At 41.5% G+C, this 13,149-nt stretch overlaps 6 protein-coding genes across 6 annotated transcripts; 5 read left to right on the top strand and 1 right to left on the bottom strand.

Moving 5' to 3' along the window:
- Positions 1–1,089: 1,089 nt before the first annotated feature.
- On the bottom strand, positions 1,090–2,182 carry EAF02_007188 (uncharacterized protein; the record flags this gene model as incomplete). Its single annotated transcript, XM_038903236.1, has 2 exons — positions 1,090–1,950; positions 2,006–2,182. The coding sequence occupies 2 exons, from the start codon at positions 2,180–2,182 to the stop codon at positions 1,090–1,092; spliced, it is 1,038 nt and encodes a 345-aa protein (XP_038756715.1).
- A 182-nt stretch (positions 2,183–2,364) lies between these two features.
- EAF02_007189 (uncharacterized protein) lies at positions 2,365–3,858 on the top strand (the record flags this gene model as incomplete). Its single annotated transcript, XM_038903237.1, has 3 exons — positions 2,365–3,194; positions 3,244–3,370; positions 3,421–3,858. Exons 1-3 carry the CDS (start codon positions 2,923–2,925, stop codon positions 3,856–3,858), a joined length of 837 nt encoding a protein of 278 aa, XP_038756716.1. The 5' UTR covers positions 2,365–2,922.
- A 162-nt stretch (positions 3,859–4,020) lies between these two features.
- EAF02_007190 (uncharacterized protein) lies at positions 4,021–4,535 on the top strand (the record flags this gene model as incomplete). Its single annotated transcript, XM_038903238.1, has 3 exons — positions 4,021–4,140; positions 4,201–4,361; positions 4,454–4,535. 3 exons carry the CDS (start codon positions 4,021–4,023, stop codon positions 4,533–4,535), a joined length of 363 nt encoding a protein of 120 aa, XP_038756717.1.
- A 611-nt stretch (positions 4,536–5,146) lies between these two features.
- EAF02_007191 (uncharacterized protein) lies at positions 5,147–6,178 on the top strand (the record flags this gene model as incomplete). The annotated part of the gene is made up of 1 exon (XM_038903239.1): positions 5,147–6,178. The coding sequence occupies one exon, from the start codon at positions 5,147–5,149 to the stop codon at positions 6,176–6,178; it is 1,032 nt and encodes a 343-aa protein (XP_038756718.1).
- A 2,054-nt stretch (positions 6,179–8,232) lies between these two features.
- Positions 8,233–8,835, top strand: EAF02_007192 (uncharacterized protein; the record flags this gene model as incomplete). The annotated part of the gene is made up of 2 exons (XM_038903240.1): positions 8,233–8,449; positions 8,507–8,835. 2 exons carry the CDS (start codon positions 8,233–8,235, stop codon positions 8,833–8,835), a joined length of 546 nt encoding a protein of 181 aa, XP_038756719.1.
- A 2,189-nt stretch (positions 8,836–11,024) lies between these two features.
- EAF02_007193 (uncharacterized protein) lies at positions 11,025–11,994 on the top strand (the record flags this gene model as incomplete). The annotated part of the gene is made up of 2 exons (XM_038903241.1): positions 11,025–11,286; positions 11,351–11,994. The coding sequence occupies 2 exons, from the start codon at positions 11,025–11,027 to the stop codon at positions 11,992–11,994; spliced, it is 906 nt and encodes a 301-aa protein (XP_038756720.1).
- Positions 11,995–13,149: the final 1,155 nt, after the last annotated feature.

Consider the following 13,149-nt stretch of genomic DNA (forward strand, 5'->3'; position numbering starts at 1 on the left):
ATTCAGGCCTCGAGGCAGGAACTTTTGGATGTGTGAACGACTCCATGATGGGATAAGTATGCATGGGATGGAAGTTGATTTTGACTTGTAAGTATGTGTCTAGATGTTGTTTATTCCACAGACTCTGAGTGTCAGTTCCTGAATAAGACTCAGTAGGTTGCATTGCCCAGATCTATAGAAGCCAGGGAGTTCAGGTATGGATGATTTCATTGACTATTTTCAACTATTTCAACTATTAATCACATAAAAATGAGATGTTCAGATATGAACAATGAATACATCAAAGACTACAGCTATAAATGACTCGTTATTATAATCTTTCAAGCACAAATAGCCAATCCCTTAGGAAATTCATCCCATCAACCAAACAAAAGCCTTTCCATCCATCCAGTCCTAAGAATACTTGAAACCTAACTTTCTTTCGAACAACAATAATCAAGTAGATTCTTCTCTTAATAGATAGCTTAAAACACAAAGAAATCTTCCCTAGGATACTAAAAACAGCTTTTGCTTGCTCCTTATTAGTTGAATTTTCGGCTAACAAAACTCGCGAACGCAACCGATTACGAGGATATAGAAGCGAATTGTAAATATTCTCAGACAGAAGTATACATAGATCATTAGCGTGCAGTATGATGTAATGAAGAATAGACAACTATTCTTACCGCGATATTATAAGGTGTATGGTTGATGCGGTAACCCCATACATTGAGGAACTATCCAGGCTAGATCTTCCGATGAACATTCTGCGTGAAGACACAATGTAGAGCAGCGACGTGAAATTCAATGAGATTCTTTGAGATGGACTGCTTGTTGTAGACGGTAGGCTGCAATGTTTACGAGTTTTCCCTACTATTCCCATAGGAGTGACCGACCGGTGCTAAAGTTTTAACATTAAGTAACAGGCACACCTCAAAATGTTGTAAATGTTATAGGCAATATACGGCTTGAGTGCGGGAACATTGATAGGATAGGACCGACAGAAAGTGATGCTCTGACTGCCATTGATATTTATGGAATGAAAAGCACGAATTTGAGCACGCGAGAAAATTTCAATCTTTGGATAGAGCTATATGAAGCAGGGTATCATTAATCCTCATCTCCATATCCCGAGGAATGATACTCAAATTCCGAAGGTAAAGGAGCATCCCCTTCAAGATCATCATCTACATTTCTACTCACAAGCGGCTTTTGGGCTTCTACCTCCGGTATTACACTTGGACTCGCAATCGGCTGCTTTGGTGCAGATATCGGTAATTTGCCCAAGACCCTGGTCATCCAAGCCGCCCATTCCCACGGTCTATCTCTATCCCCCGGCAACGAATTGAAATATTCCCAACCCATTACACCACCGAATGTAGGATAACTCAACTTCAGATTGAGAAGGACTTCCTGCAAAGTCTCAAAAGGCACCCATCCACTACCATTCCCCGGATTGGTAACCATACCCACCACGATTTTATGTGCAGGCCACCCCCTCATCATCATCATATCATATCCAGCTGTCTTGCTCATATCCCCCCACCCGCAATAAAACTGGGTGTTGTACCATTCAATACTACTTCCTCTCATAACCTCCAGCGCTTCGTAGTTGAATCCGCTTAGGTTATGTTTTGGCAGTTCAGATACCAATGCCGCAGCCACAGGCGCAAGTGTAATGATAAATCCAGCTCCGAAATCTGCTTTCAGTCGATCAATTAATCGAATTATTCCGGCCAGAGTCATTTCTTCTTCAACATCGAGATCTAGACCATCGAGACCCCGTTCGCGGATAAGATTTCGTAAAGGAATGTAATAGAGTTCGAATGTGGCATCGTCTTGATCGAGTCGTGTGAATGAACCCTTTGCTGCCCCGCCAAGCATTCCCATTACTTTTATTCCGGAGGCTTGAAGGATTCGAAGTTCCGCCCACATGGTAACGAATCGTTCATGTTGAGGTACATGATCGTTCTGCCATTTGTTAATGCTTGCACACATAAATCAAAGAGAGATGTGGCAGATGTACCAGAGTTATATTTCCTGGGGGATCATTGAGATGAATCGCGGCGACATTGACATGTGTCACCGCGATGTTCGGTTTGGTTATGATAGGTAATATTGAACATAATTTGCCATCGGGATGATGTTGCGTCTGATAGTATATGACGATTCTAGGAGTTGTAGGAATTGGAAGGGGAGGCATTGGAGAAGAGTCGTTGTTGTTTGATTTGTTGGTGAGGTTGATGGTGGTCAGGGTCCTAGAATTAGTGTGGGGCTAGTCTGGTGGGGAACGAAGCTTATCCCGCTCGGAGTTTGACGTCGCCCTACGAATACCATTGTCACCATTGTGCAAGTGTTCATGATGGCATTGTGTGTATATCTTAGTTGTCTTGAACGAAAGACACATGCGAGGTCAACTTGTCGAGCTCAAGTTTGAATACACAACGGCGATAACGATTCTAGTTTGATGAAATTATTCCTCCTGCTCCTCAGTCTCATCCCACGATGGTTGGTGATCATCATACAGATGAGGCTGCGAGCCTTTAGGTGTGCATTTATTTATTATGATTCTATAATAATACCGCGGGAGACATTCGACGCCTTAGGAGTTCCCATTGCATTCCGTATGTTACTGGGCAGTGCGAACAGATGACCACAAGTGCTGCAGCTTCTTCGCACAACACGGTCATCAATAGAGGCTTCTCGCAGCACTTAAAAGGTATATTAAAACAATAATGCGTCCGGCAAAACACTCATCCTGCAGAGTAACAACCATCTACATCTCAGAGACTGCTTATCCTGTGCTGTCCTATGTCTCTGCATCGCGTCCATTGACCTTGGAATGGCCGCATTTCATATACCGAAGCATACAAAGGCTCCAGGCTCTACAAATCATCTTCAAAGCAGTTGAATGGCCGTGTATCACGGCAAGCTGTCTTTGTCATGAGAATCCTTTGCCACATGTGGTGCAACCCTCTAGAGCCAGGGAAATTGCCTTGCTCTGCGCAGAAAATGATACTTAAATCTGTTATTCTTACGCTGAATGGTTGTGCAGAAACATTGAAAAAGCTAAATGAAGGGGTTGGCAGACATGGAAAGGATAGACTTTCGAACAGACTTACATATTGTTTTGTGCGGGATGATTTAGCGGCCACTTGCAATATGTCGGATAGCTTACAGCATAATTTGAGCAATGCTCTTCAAGTTTGGATGTTGTATGTATGTCAAAACGCTCTAAAAAGTATGACACTGAAAGCAGAACAGGGAAGACAGTACTCGTCATCGAGCAGATATAACCCAAATGATTACGGATCAATCTGTCACGCATTTTCACACCTCACGAAAATTCGAAGGCTGTTTTGAAGATTTGTCAAAGAAAATAGATATTATAGTAAAGTTGCGTACATCAGAACCCATGAATACATTACTAATTTGATATAGATATCAAGTAAACAGCAGCCTCTTCTCCAAAGCCCTTCTTTACTGGCACAAAGATGCTTAGAGCTTAACGCCGCCAAGGCTGAATCCAGCTTTTTACTACTGAAATACAAACACAACGTTCGACTTCGTCTCCCTCGTCCGTGTCCTTGCCATTTCTCAGCATCTCAATATGCTGATGGACCTCGACATTGCGCCTCTGTGGATTCTGTCCTCTGGAAACAAGACTCTTCGAGTTGTCATAATTGTTCTACGTGTAAGGGTTGGCAGTTAATTCGAAAGAAATTCAATATTTGCAACAAATTGCTAGGATACTCCATAGCATTCACTATGTTTCTCACACGTGGTGCCGGCGGCTTTTCAATCGGCCCACTGCTGGGCTTTAGTGCCACAGCACCTACTCCTTCACCTGCTTTCCGCTTATCATATGCTACTAAATAAATGCATCCCAATCGGTACCCCTTTCAAAGGGCTCTGGATGGTAAGAGCTGGGTATACTCGGAATATGATGCCTTACGGATGCACCCCAAGTTTGATAGCTCAGGTACATCAGACTTGGGCTCAAGTATCCACATTATCAAATATGATGAACCGGACAAAGCTATGGAACAGCTCGAAGAGCTTGTAAATCATACTTTGAATGAGTTACGTATATTCTTTCAAATTCAAAACGGGAAAGCGTCGCCCAACGATTTAGACAAATCGGGCACGCCGCTATCAGAGGTACGTATCCAGAGCATATTCCACACAGGTAGTAATGTCTACTCATCTAAATGAACATAGGCTGTTTGTAGGTGGCTAATTTTTGCGTTTGACAACGAGTTCATCAAATTATTGAAAGCACGCAGCTACTCTAAGAAACAAAGACTGGCTAAGTGCCAACATGCGATCGGAACATTTCGCACATTTATCGAACATGCCAATTCCATCGGTTTGAGTACATCGTAGGTCTATTTTTTCATTATATTGAGCGCTTTCACGGTGAATCGTGGTTTGTTATAAACTTGCACATAATTCAAAGTGATAACATTTGCAGAAACATCTTGGAATCTCTCATCGAGACCCGATTTTCGTTGCCTGAAGATTTCGATGAAGGAGACTTTACAAGACTCCAGTAGAGACTTTGCAACCTCGGCGCCATCATAATGCATACGCCACGATATACCTGGAAGACAGAATTCCTTGGGATTTTTATACGCCAGACACAGCGTATCGATGGTAAATTGTGTTCACCCTTTATTTTAGACTTAGCTAGTAGTAAGCTCAGTGATTGACATGCCCACAATCCTCGAAGCAATTTTGCTACAATCTGAGAAAGGATTGGAACACGTACTCTCTCAAGATCCGTCGGCGGTCAATGAAGTTCTTTACGAGAGTGGAGAAACTACATTACATATCGCACATCAATGGCCGCAAGGATTAAGGATTCTTATTCGTGCAGGGGGTAACGTGAATCAATGCAATGATTGCGGTAAACTGCCGCTTACATTGGCAGCGAATAGAAATTGCTATTTATCAATGAAGATTCTCCTTGAGAATGGCAGCATGCTCCGCACTTACTCCCCGCAATGTTCGAGGAATATTGAGGGGTGATGATGCAAGTGATTTTTTGAGATGCTTCAGAAATCGGAGGGATTCATGGAGATCGACAATCTTTGATGATTTGATTCAAAGAAGATATGGGTTACTCGAGCTGGCCCGATATTTGATGATCACTTCTCCCACAAGCATGTCTGGATGGCCCAAAACAGACAGGGTTCTGGATGCTCAGGCTGCTGATGTGGTAGAGGAACTCAAGAGCCATAGGGTATGCATAGACACGATACCCTTCCCTACATTTCACCCAAAGACAACTACAGTCTATCACATGACAAACCTCACCCCAGAATTAGCAGAAGCTCTTTATCAATTTGGCTTCCTCGACGTAGATTCACGTGATCATGAAGTTCGCTCGCCTATATTGGCACAAACAAATTGTGAGACGTATGAAGCTTTTGATCTGCCATGTTGGCTTATCACGAATGGAGTTGATCTCACAGGAACACTGGATAAGGAGAACATGGTTACAACTTTACATCAGGTTTGCAGTTCCGTCGGAAACAATCGCAGACGTTGGATCATGGAGAACTATGAGGAAACGAAGAAGCCTCCTGAGGATATTGACCTGATGGATATGGAATTCTCGCAAACTGTCCCATTAGACCTTCTAGACGTTGATGTCATCGATTCTTATGTCTGTGCTTGCTCAATGAGTGGCTGTCTACCAATCACATGGTTTTTGGGTAATTTGCAGCTGGAGTTCAGAACTGGGAACCCTGATCACCTTTGTGGAAACCGGGAGGTATTAGGCTACGACCCGTGGGTAACGTGGCGGGGCGAGTTAATGGTGAGAATATTTGCAAAAGTGCTGGAATCAAAGTTTAGCACATGTCCCTGGCTAGTCCATAACATTATTCGACAATGTACTTTCTATAAGCTGGGACTTACGCATACGTGTAAGTGTAGTCAGAGAATTTGTCCACCTGCCAACTCGTTTACGAAAGATGAAGTATACAATATCATGGAAGAAGAGCAAGGCATGATGGAGCAGCTTCAGAGCCTCACAGCTGAGTTTGAGAAGAATTTTGCAAAGTCTGGGAAGTCACTACATTCGTTTTTGAAAGATGATTGGAAATCGAGGATGGAGGAGATCATGCCCGAGAGTACTTTAAACGAAGAGTATATGAAAGAAGTTCGAGAAATTGGTGTGATCATGCAATGAATGCTCAAAGATTTCCTCGTTGATACTGGGCAGGGAAACTATCTCCGCAATACAATACACGCGTCTAACATGAAGGCTTAAGCTCCTGTAAATCCATCCATTGTTTCAGCGGGGCATATACGGAGAGAGTTTTGATATGGAGGAAAGGAGCACTAAGTTTCCTCTGTGATAAATGAATTCACAGTTTTGTGGGCTTGGATCACGAATTTTGTTTCAAGATCAGGATGATCTTATCCTCCCCCCTTTTGTTTGTATTAGCTGTCTTAAATTTATCATTACTTTCTGCAGAACTTGTCATCTATCGACCACTTACAGCTATTTGTGAAGATTGGATAGTATTCATGGTATCAGCCAACAATTTTTTTTAACATGAAATTTGCAGATTTCCGAAAATTCTGTGTTTAGCAACATGGTTTTTGTAATATCTTCCCAACACTAACTTTTAAAAGACTATGTATTTACTTTTCAAATGGCAGGCACAAGGTGTCCAAGTTTGTCTTTAATAGGTACGGAAGCAAGTTTCTTATCCAGTATGTCCAATCTTTCACTCGTCCCAATTTTAAGACAAAGGGAGTCAGTGATATCACCAGGAGTAAAATTTTTGTCCTAGGTTCAAACTAGGTTATCCCGAGTAAGCGAGGATCAGATGTATTGTCAAAACATGAGATCATTGTTTGAATCTCTATGGCATTTTTTTTGGGGGGGGGGGGGGGGGGGTAATGGAAGTCCTGTAACGGAACTTTTTGAAATGATGTCAACCTATTATGGAGATTTGATACCATCGTTTAGTTTGTGAGAGGTATATGTGCTATTTCATTGCGAACTGATTCGTCGACTTGTTTCATGTGCTAGCTTGGTAAGCTTCGTTAGGGTAGAAGCATGTTGGCATAGCTATCATAAAGGTATTGAAGAGCTTTTATGAGTTCATTGATGGAAAGAGAGTTGTATGGCAAAGTTGAATTATCCGTCCACTTGGGCTGACTTGGGCTTGTTCTAATAATTTGTTTCCTTTTCCTTTTTTCCCATCATTTTTATTACTGTCTGAAGACCATATTTATCAAATCCTGAGAGTGTAGTGATTACTTTGAGGGGTAATAATTACCTAATACACTATCACTGATAGATACCCAGGAAATTTAATTCTTGTTCAAAACTGTAGAATATATCTTTGCATTAATGATGAGCTCAAAGAGAAGTTGCTCACTTTTTGTTTTGATGGACTTTGCTTGGATAAAAGAGGTTCTTCCTTGACAACAAAATTATCAACCATGAGAGCCACTAGGTTTGAAGCTGACTTTAGTTGATGGCATCCGTTCGTCCAAGTGTCTGAACAATGGCTGCTGGCTTCTAAGTTGTGAAAATAACTTCAAAGAATAGAGTTAATCATTGTGTATCTTAACCATGAAAAAAGTATTGTTCAATCACAAATGACTCATTGAACTGGAGTAAATTTCAGCAGTATTATGTCCCTTTTTAATGGGTGAATCTGCCATAGACACAAAATCGACATCCGTTGAAAATGGAAAAACTGAGTAACTCTCACTGGGAGGACTTCCATCTAAGAAATATGCAGAAATCCCTTTTAGCTATTGAAGCAAATCTTTATACCTGGCGTACCTAGAAATACAGTGATCTAAATGATTCTACTCACACTTATGTTAAGCTTGTCTCTCGAGTGGCTCGAAGTGTTTGTATATTCTATAATCAAAAGAGCAATCGATCGTATGATTTTGATCTTGGGTTGTCAAATTCACTCATCTGAGTGATCCCAGTCAGTGCCGCCGTATATGATTGGAAAATTCTGATGATATGGTGGGAGAATTATCGGAACTAAAATCTTATTAGCTGTAGAAACATCCAATCCGCTAGTGATACAGCATATTATAACTACGGTCTTTGGGCTCTGCAGCTTGAAAGGCTATTTAATAACCTCTCTACTCTTCAAATATATTCCTTCATCTCCAAATACTCTCATACTCTATTGACAAAATATTCAAGCACTTCCTCTAAATCCAGTTTGACCTCAACGCGATCTTACACACAGCTTATCAACCATGGAAAATTATCCATTTTACCAATCAATCGGCCGTCACCTGCAACATATGATTGTTGTCGAGTCCCGATCATATCGCGGACAAGTTAACAATGAGGAGTTTTTGGCAGTTGCTGCTTATTGGAGCGAAATGATTCAAAACAATGACTATCATCGAGCTCTTGCCCGCCCCGACTTTAATTTGTACAACATAGACTTTAAGATATGGGAACACTTTTGTGAGTTTTAGTCCATCACCTCTATCTAAGTAATCGAGAACTAACAAGCCATGACAGTCGCCATGAACACCACAGACAATTGGATATCATTCCCATGTGTCGATCCTCGCGGACCACTGGACACACCCGACATGAATCCATTCCCAGTCACTCACTATAGTCCTCGGCCAGCCGATCGTGCACCCATTGCGCCAGCCCAACAAAAGACAGCCCCTGATGTTGGCGCTTCTACTCAAACTCCAATCTCATTGGCTAGAGAACAACTTCCGGCATATCACCACGGCCTCTCCGCTAATGAGATGGAGCTATTAGCACGAAGAGAGGTCAACGAACGTTTAAGACGAGGAGTCAAAGGCCGGTCTGCCAAGCAACCGCGATTTCAGTAGGAAACGTCTAGGTGCTGGTTGAAATCACGTTCTCTGTGGTACTGATACTGCTTGTTGATCTTACTCCCTATCTTATATCGGACGGATTCTACAAGTTGTTGTGGATATACAAGGGAGCTACATTCACAAGGATGTGAGATAATGAGGTTTTGGGGGACGGGGGGGTACAGGATTCATAACGATGGATTTTGGGAAAGTGATATCAACTCAACAGGCATCTTTCCATATGATCCATTCTCTGTAGGCTATAGCAATCGACGAAGTTAGCACATTTATCAAATACGATTTTGTGTTCTCTTCCTACACTTAGAGTATTTGCATGCTCAAAACTCCATACTGATAAATTATTGATCAAGACTAAATTATTCGAGTGCATTTTCGCAGTATCGTAACCCCACGAGAGAGTTTCAATTAGATTATCAGAGTAGAAAACAAGATTTCAAGTTAGATTTTCAACACAAGCCTTGCTTCGCAGTCTTTCGAGAACTAAATTACCTTGCTATATGCCCCCTGCAGGGCAATTTTTCTATGAATATATTTGTGTATTTAACACGCCGTCTTCGCATCAAGCTTGAATAATAGATTCAACGTGGTTGGTTTTGAGATCCTTTATGATAAACGGCTGAACAAAAAACATGACTAATAAGAAACAGCTTGTTTGTATTTCCTTCCAAGCATCATTGAGGTCCTCTCGGTGGATACGTAGATTAGATTCAGTCATTCAGGAACGAATTTGAAGACAAAGTATTTTAATGAAGGAATTTCGAATGAGTCTGTCATATTTCTGAGTGGTAGAACAAGATAACTTGACGAGGAAGATATAGTGCAAGGGCGATTGGGCAATGCAAAGAAAGGAACCTTAACTTCTAGCATTATTGGTCTGAGAAATCGTAGAGATGAAGTGGCAGCTTAACTTATCAACCTCAAGTTAATGAGTTGTCTACTCTTCTTATTACTGTAACCATCTGGAATAAATCAGCATGGATCGATACTTATTCTACTTGTATTATAATTTCTGTACCTCGAGCAAATCTTGCTTTTGAAAATATGGAAAATTTCATCAGGTTGCCTCGATTCCTTTCCATCGAGATAATGTTGTGCGAGGTTCTCCCACACTCGACACGATTCCGTTCGATTCCAATCTTAGTAACGTCATCTCGGCTTCTTAATGCCCATTTTTCTGAGGGGATGCGTCGATGACGAAAAATGGCGCTTATCAATCGCTTGGAGACCAGAATTTCATAGAATAGAGCGCGGCAGAGTGCCAGCCAAGCTTTGGGAGTCTAGAAGACCGAGGATGAAAATTTGAATACTGCTCAGGGGAAGAATTGAATAGTCCATCATATGATCAAATATAGGATGCATGTAGATGAATAAATCATCTACTACGAATACATGGCCAGCGAGCAGTCGACGTTTTACTCACATCTCAGGCTGAAATTGGTTGGCTCAATGGTGCTGGATTCTTTCAATAGTGTGCTCAAGAACTTATTAGATTGTAGTATATGAATGGATTGGTCCCGTTTCATAAATTTAGATTCTTAGCAAGCGTTTCGCTAGCGGGCCATACTTGTGGATGTACCTGGGTAGTGGTGGTCTAATTGGAGACATGAAAGTTCAGATTAAACTCGTTCATTCGGCATTCAGTCGAATGGCGATAGGCTATTCGGAAAAATAAATTCACTTTGTATCCCGAGAATTTACGGCAAATGTACGGCGATCAGCCCGAAGTAGCTGGCAAGTCCTCTTTCGAAGCCGGATAAACGGAAGCCAAGATTTATACTGAAGAGAATTACTTCACTGAACTGCAAATTTTCAACCCAAACAAGGCGGAGAGAAGAGTGGCGAATGCGAAAGACACGTTATATTTGACTTACACATACGATATCGATACTTATGACACATGTGTGATGCTGTAATAAGTACCTCCACGATCTCTTGAACTTTTCTTCCGAACAGAGACTATGGCTTCGATCGCGAGAAAGTCCTTATAACCATCAGTTCTTCAAGGTTCAAACCCATTTCGACATCCATGGAGCATCTCATCTTCATAATAAATTTCAGCTTGACCGCGGCTATTTCACATACATCGAATCCTTATTATTGGAAGTCATAATCATAAACCCCTTTTATAAAGAAAAAGAAAAGTCCCTCTTAATAATTAAAGCCACGGTAGATAGATACTCGACATGGCCGATGAGATTACGCCTGTCGGCGATACACACAGAATGCCAAAATTATATGAATCGGTACTTCCAGACCTTGGTCGTCTACTTCTTAGTCAACACTTGCCATCTGTGGATGGCAAAACTGTCACAGTTGATGAGTTTGCCGCTGCAGTAGAGAAAGCAAAATCACATATTCATAGCAAGAAAGTTTTTCTTCAACTACACATACTTCGACCAGATTATGTGCAATTTCTTGTTGATAGGGAAGCTTGGGAAACATTCTGTAAGTGTTCGATTGATTATCCCGCATCTTCGAGAGAGATAAGACTAACTATCACCAACTACAGGCGGAACTCCAGCCCAGAAAGCCCATCCAAACTACAGACCCTTTCCAAGAAAAGATCCTCGAATTGATAATCCTCTTCCTCAGTATTTTGACCCCAACACTCTTACACCTGATAGTTATGGTCTCATCTATCGCGATAATTTACACCCAGATTGTCCTAACTGCAACTGTGGCATCATTTCCCGAAGTGATTCCGAGAAACAACACATATATGAAGATGGGGGTGTTCGGATGACTACACCTAAAGAAGAATATTTTGCTTATCAGAACGAGCTTGATGAGTTTCGTGAGAGACTTGAAGCTAAGTCTAAGAGACTAGGTTATAAAGACGCTGATGAGCGGTGGGAGAAGGAGTGTGAGATTCAACAGGCTGAGGAAGATGAGAGGATCAGAAATGAGGATGAGCCAAAGGGAAATTCTGATGTAGAGGCAATCAAGATCAATGAGGTGGGTATCGTGGAAAATGCAGAAGAGTCAAAGGAGACAAAGAAAAAGGTTGATCCAGTGACAATTAAGATCGACGAGGAGGAGATCCTAGAGAACGCAGAAGAGGCAAAGGAACCAAAGACAAAGACAAAAGCTACGACAGAAAAGTCGAAGGTAAAGAGTACCAATAAGCTTTGTTCTGGTTGTTTCTGCATGTAGCAACATGGTGGGGATGGTTACAATATGATGGGGCTAAGATATTGCAAGTCTAGCACTACCAGATGGTGGGGTATAGGGTACCACGGCGGCGAGTTTGTTCAAAACATGGTTTTTATTTCTCTTCATTCCAGCTGCTAGATATGAAGATATCAAGTGTTTGATATCCGAATCCAGTAGTACTCACTGAAGATGTTGCGAAAAAATTTCTTATGTCTCGGTTATTTATGAAAGCCTCTGATCTATCAGCTTTGAATGTATGACACTAGTTTGAAGGGTAATTTGAGGATGAGATTTCTCAAAAGAAAATGATGACTCCTCAATCAGAAGCTAGTATTATTTCTTTCACAACTAAAGACTAGCAAGGATGCAGATTGGGGATGTAGCCTCCTATAACTCAACTTAATTCATTTGTAATACTACTTCTCTCTACGCCTTGAAAGTGCTTTGAACATATTCTAGCCCTAGCGTTCTACTATACAAGACTATACCTTGAAGATAGCTAGGTAATGAAATGATACAAGGTAAATTTTGCCTGCAAAGAAACCCCACACAGGCGAAAAGGAGCTAGAAGTGAATAGTCGTAAAGAATATGCCACCGCAGCTGCTTTAAATAAAATAGCAATTACATCATGAGAAAAATCCCTACATGTCTTCCGTCTATGCTGCGGCTCTGAACCCTTAGTTGGCTCAGGCCTCTGAGAAAGTTCATTTCTTATAGCAGTGGAGAAGGATAGACCCTCAGATTTCGGCGAGTGGTGAGGCTGTGCATATGGAGTCAATGAATCATGACGTCATCAATCTCATGCTAATAAATCTTCTTTTGTCAACTGCAGCATTTAATCGGGAAAAGGGTGTCATTCATGAGCCCGGCGTTGGAAACATTTTGACTAACAGCACAAGCGCGTCACGTCGCAAATATAAAATCTCCGCCACTTTCTTCAAAAGCTATTCTGAGTGAGCAGGTGATATAAATCTCTTTACCATGATATCTTATGGTGAGAAGATCGCGCGGTAATCTAATTTTGCCTTTTTGCGCAAAGTTGTGTATCACCATGAATCCACAAATTTCGCAGATGTCACCTCTTCCTCTTATACCATCGCTGAACGAGGAACGACCATGGCACGGAAGGTTGAACAATGATGCAATGTTTGCAC

Source organism: Botrytis sinoallii (genome assembly GCF_014898435.1).
Source record: "Botrytis sinoallii strain Bc 23 chromosome Unknown BSIN_012, whole genome shotgun sequence".
Taxonomy (NCBI): Eukaryota; Fungi; Ascomycota; class Leotiomycetes; order Helotiales; family Sclerotiniaceae; genus Botrytis; species Botrytis sinoallii.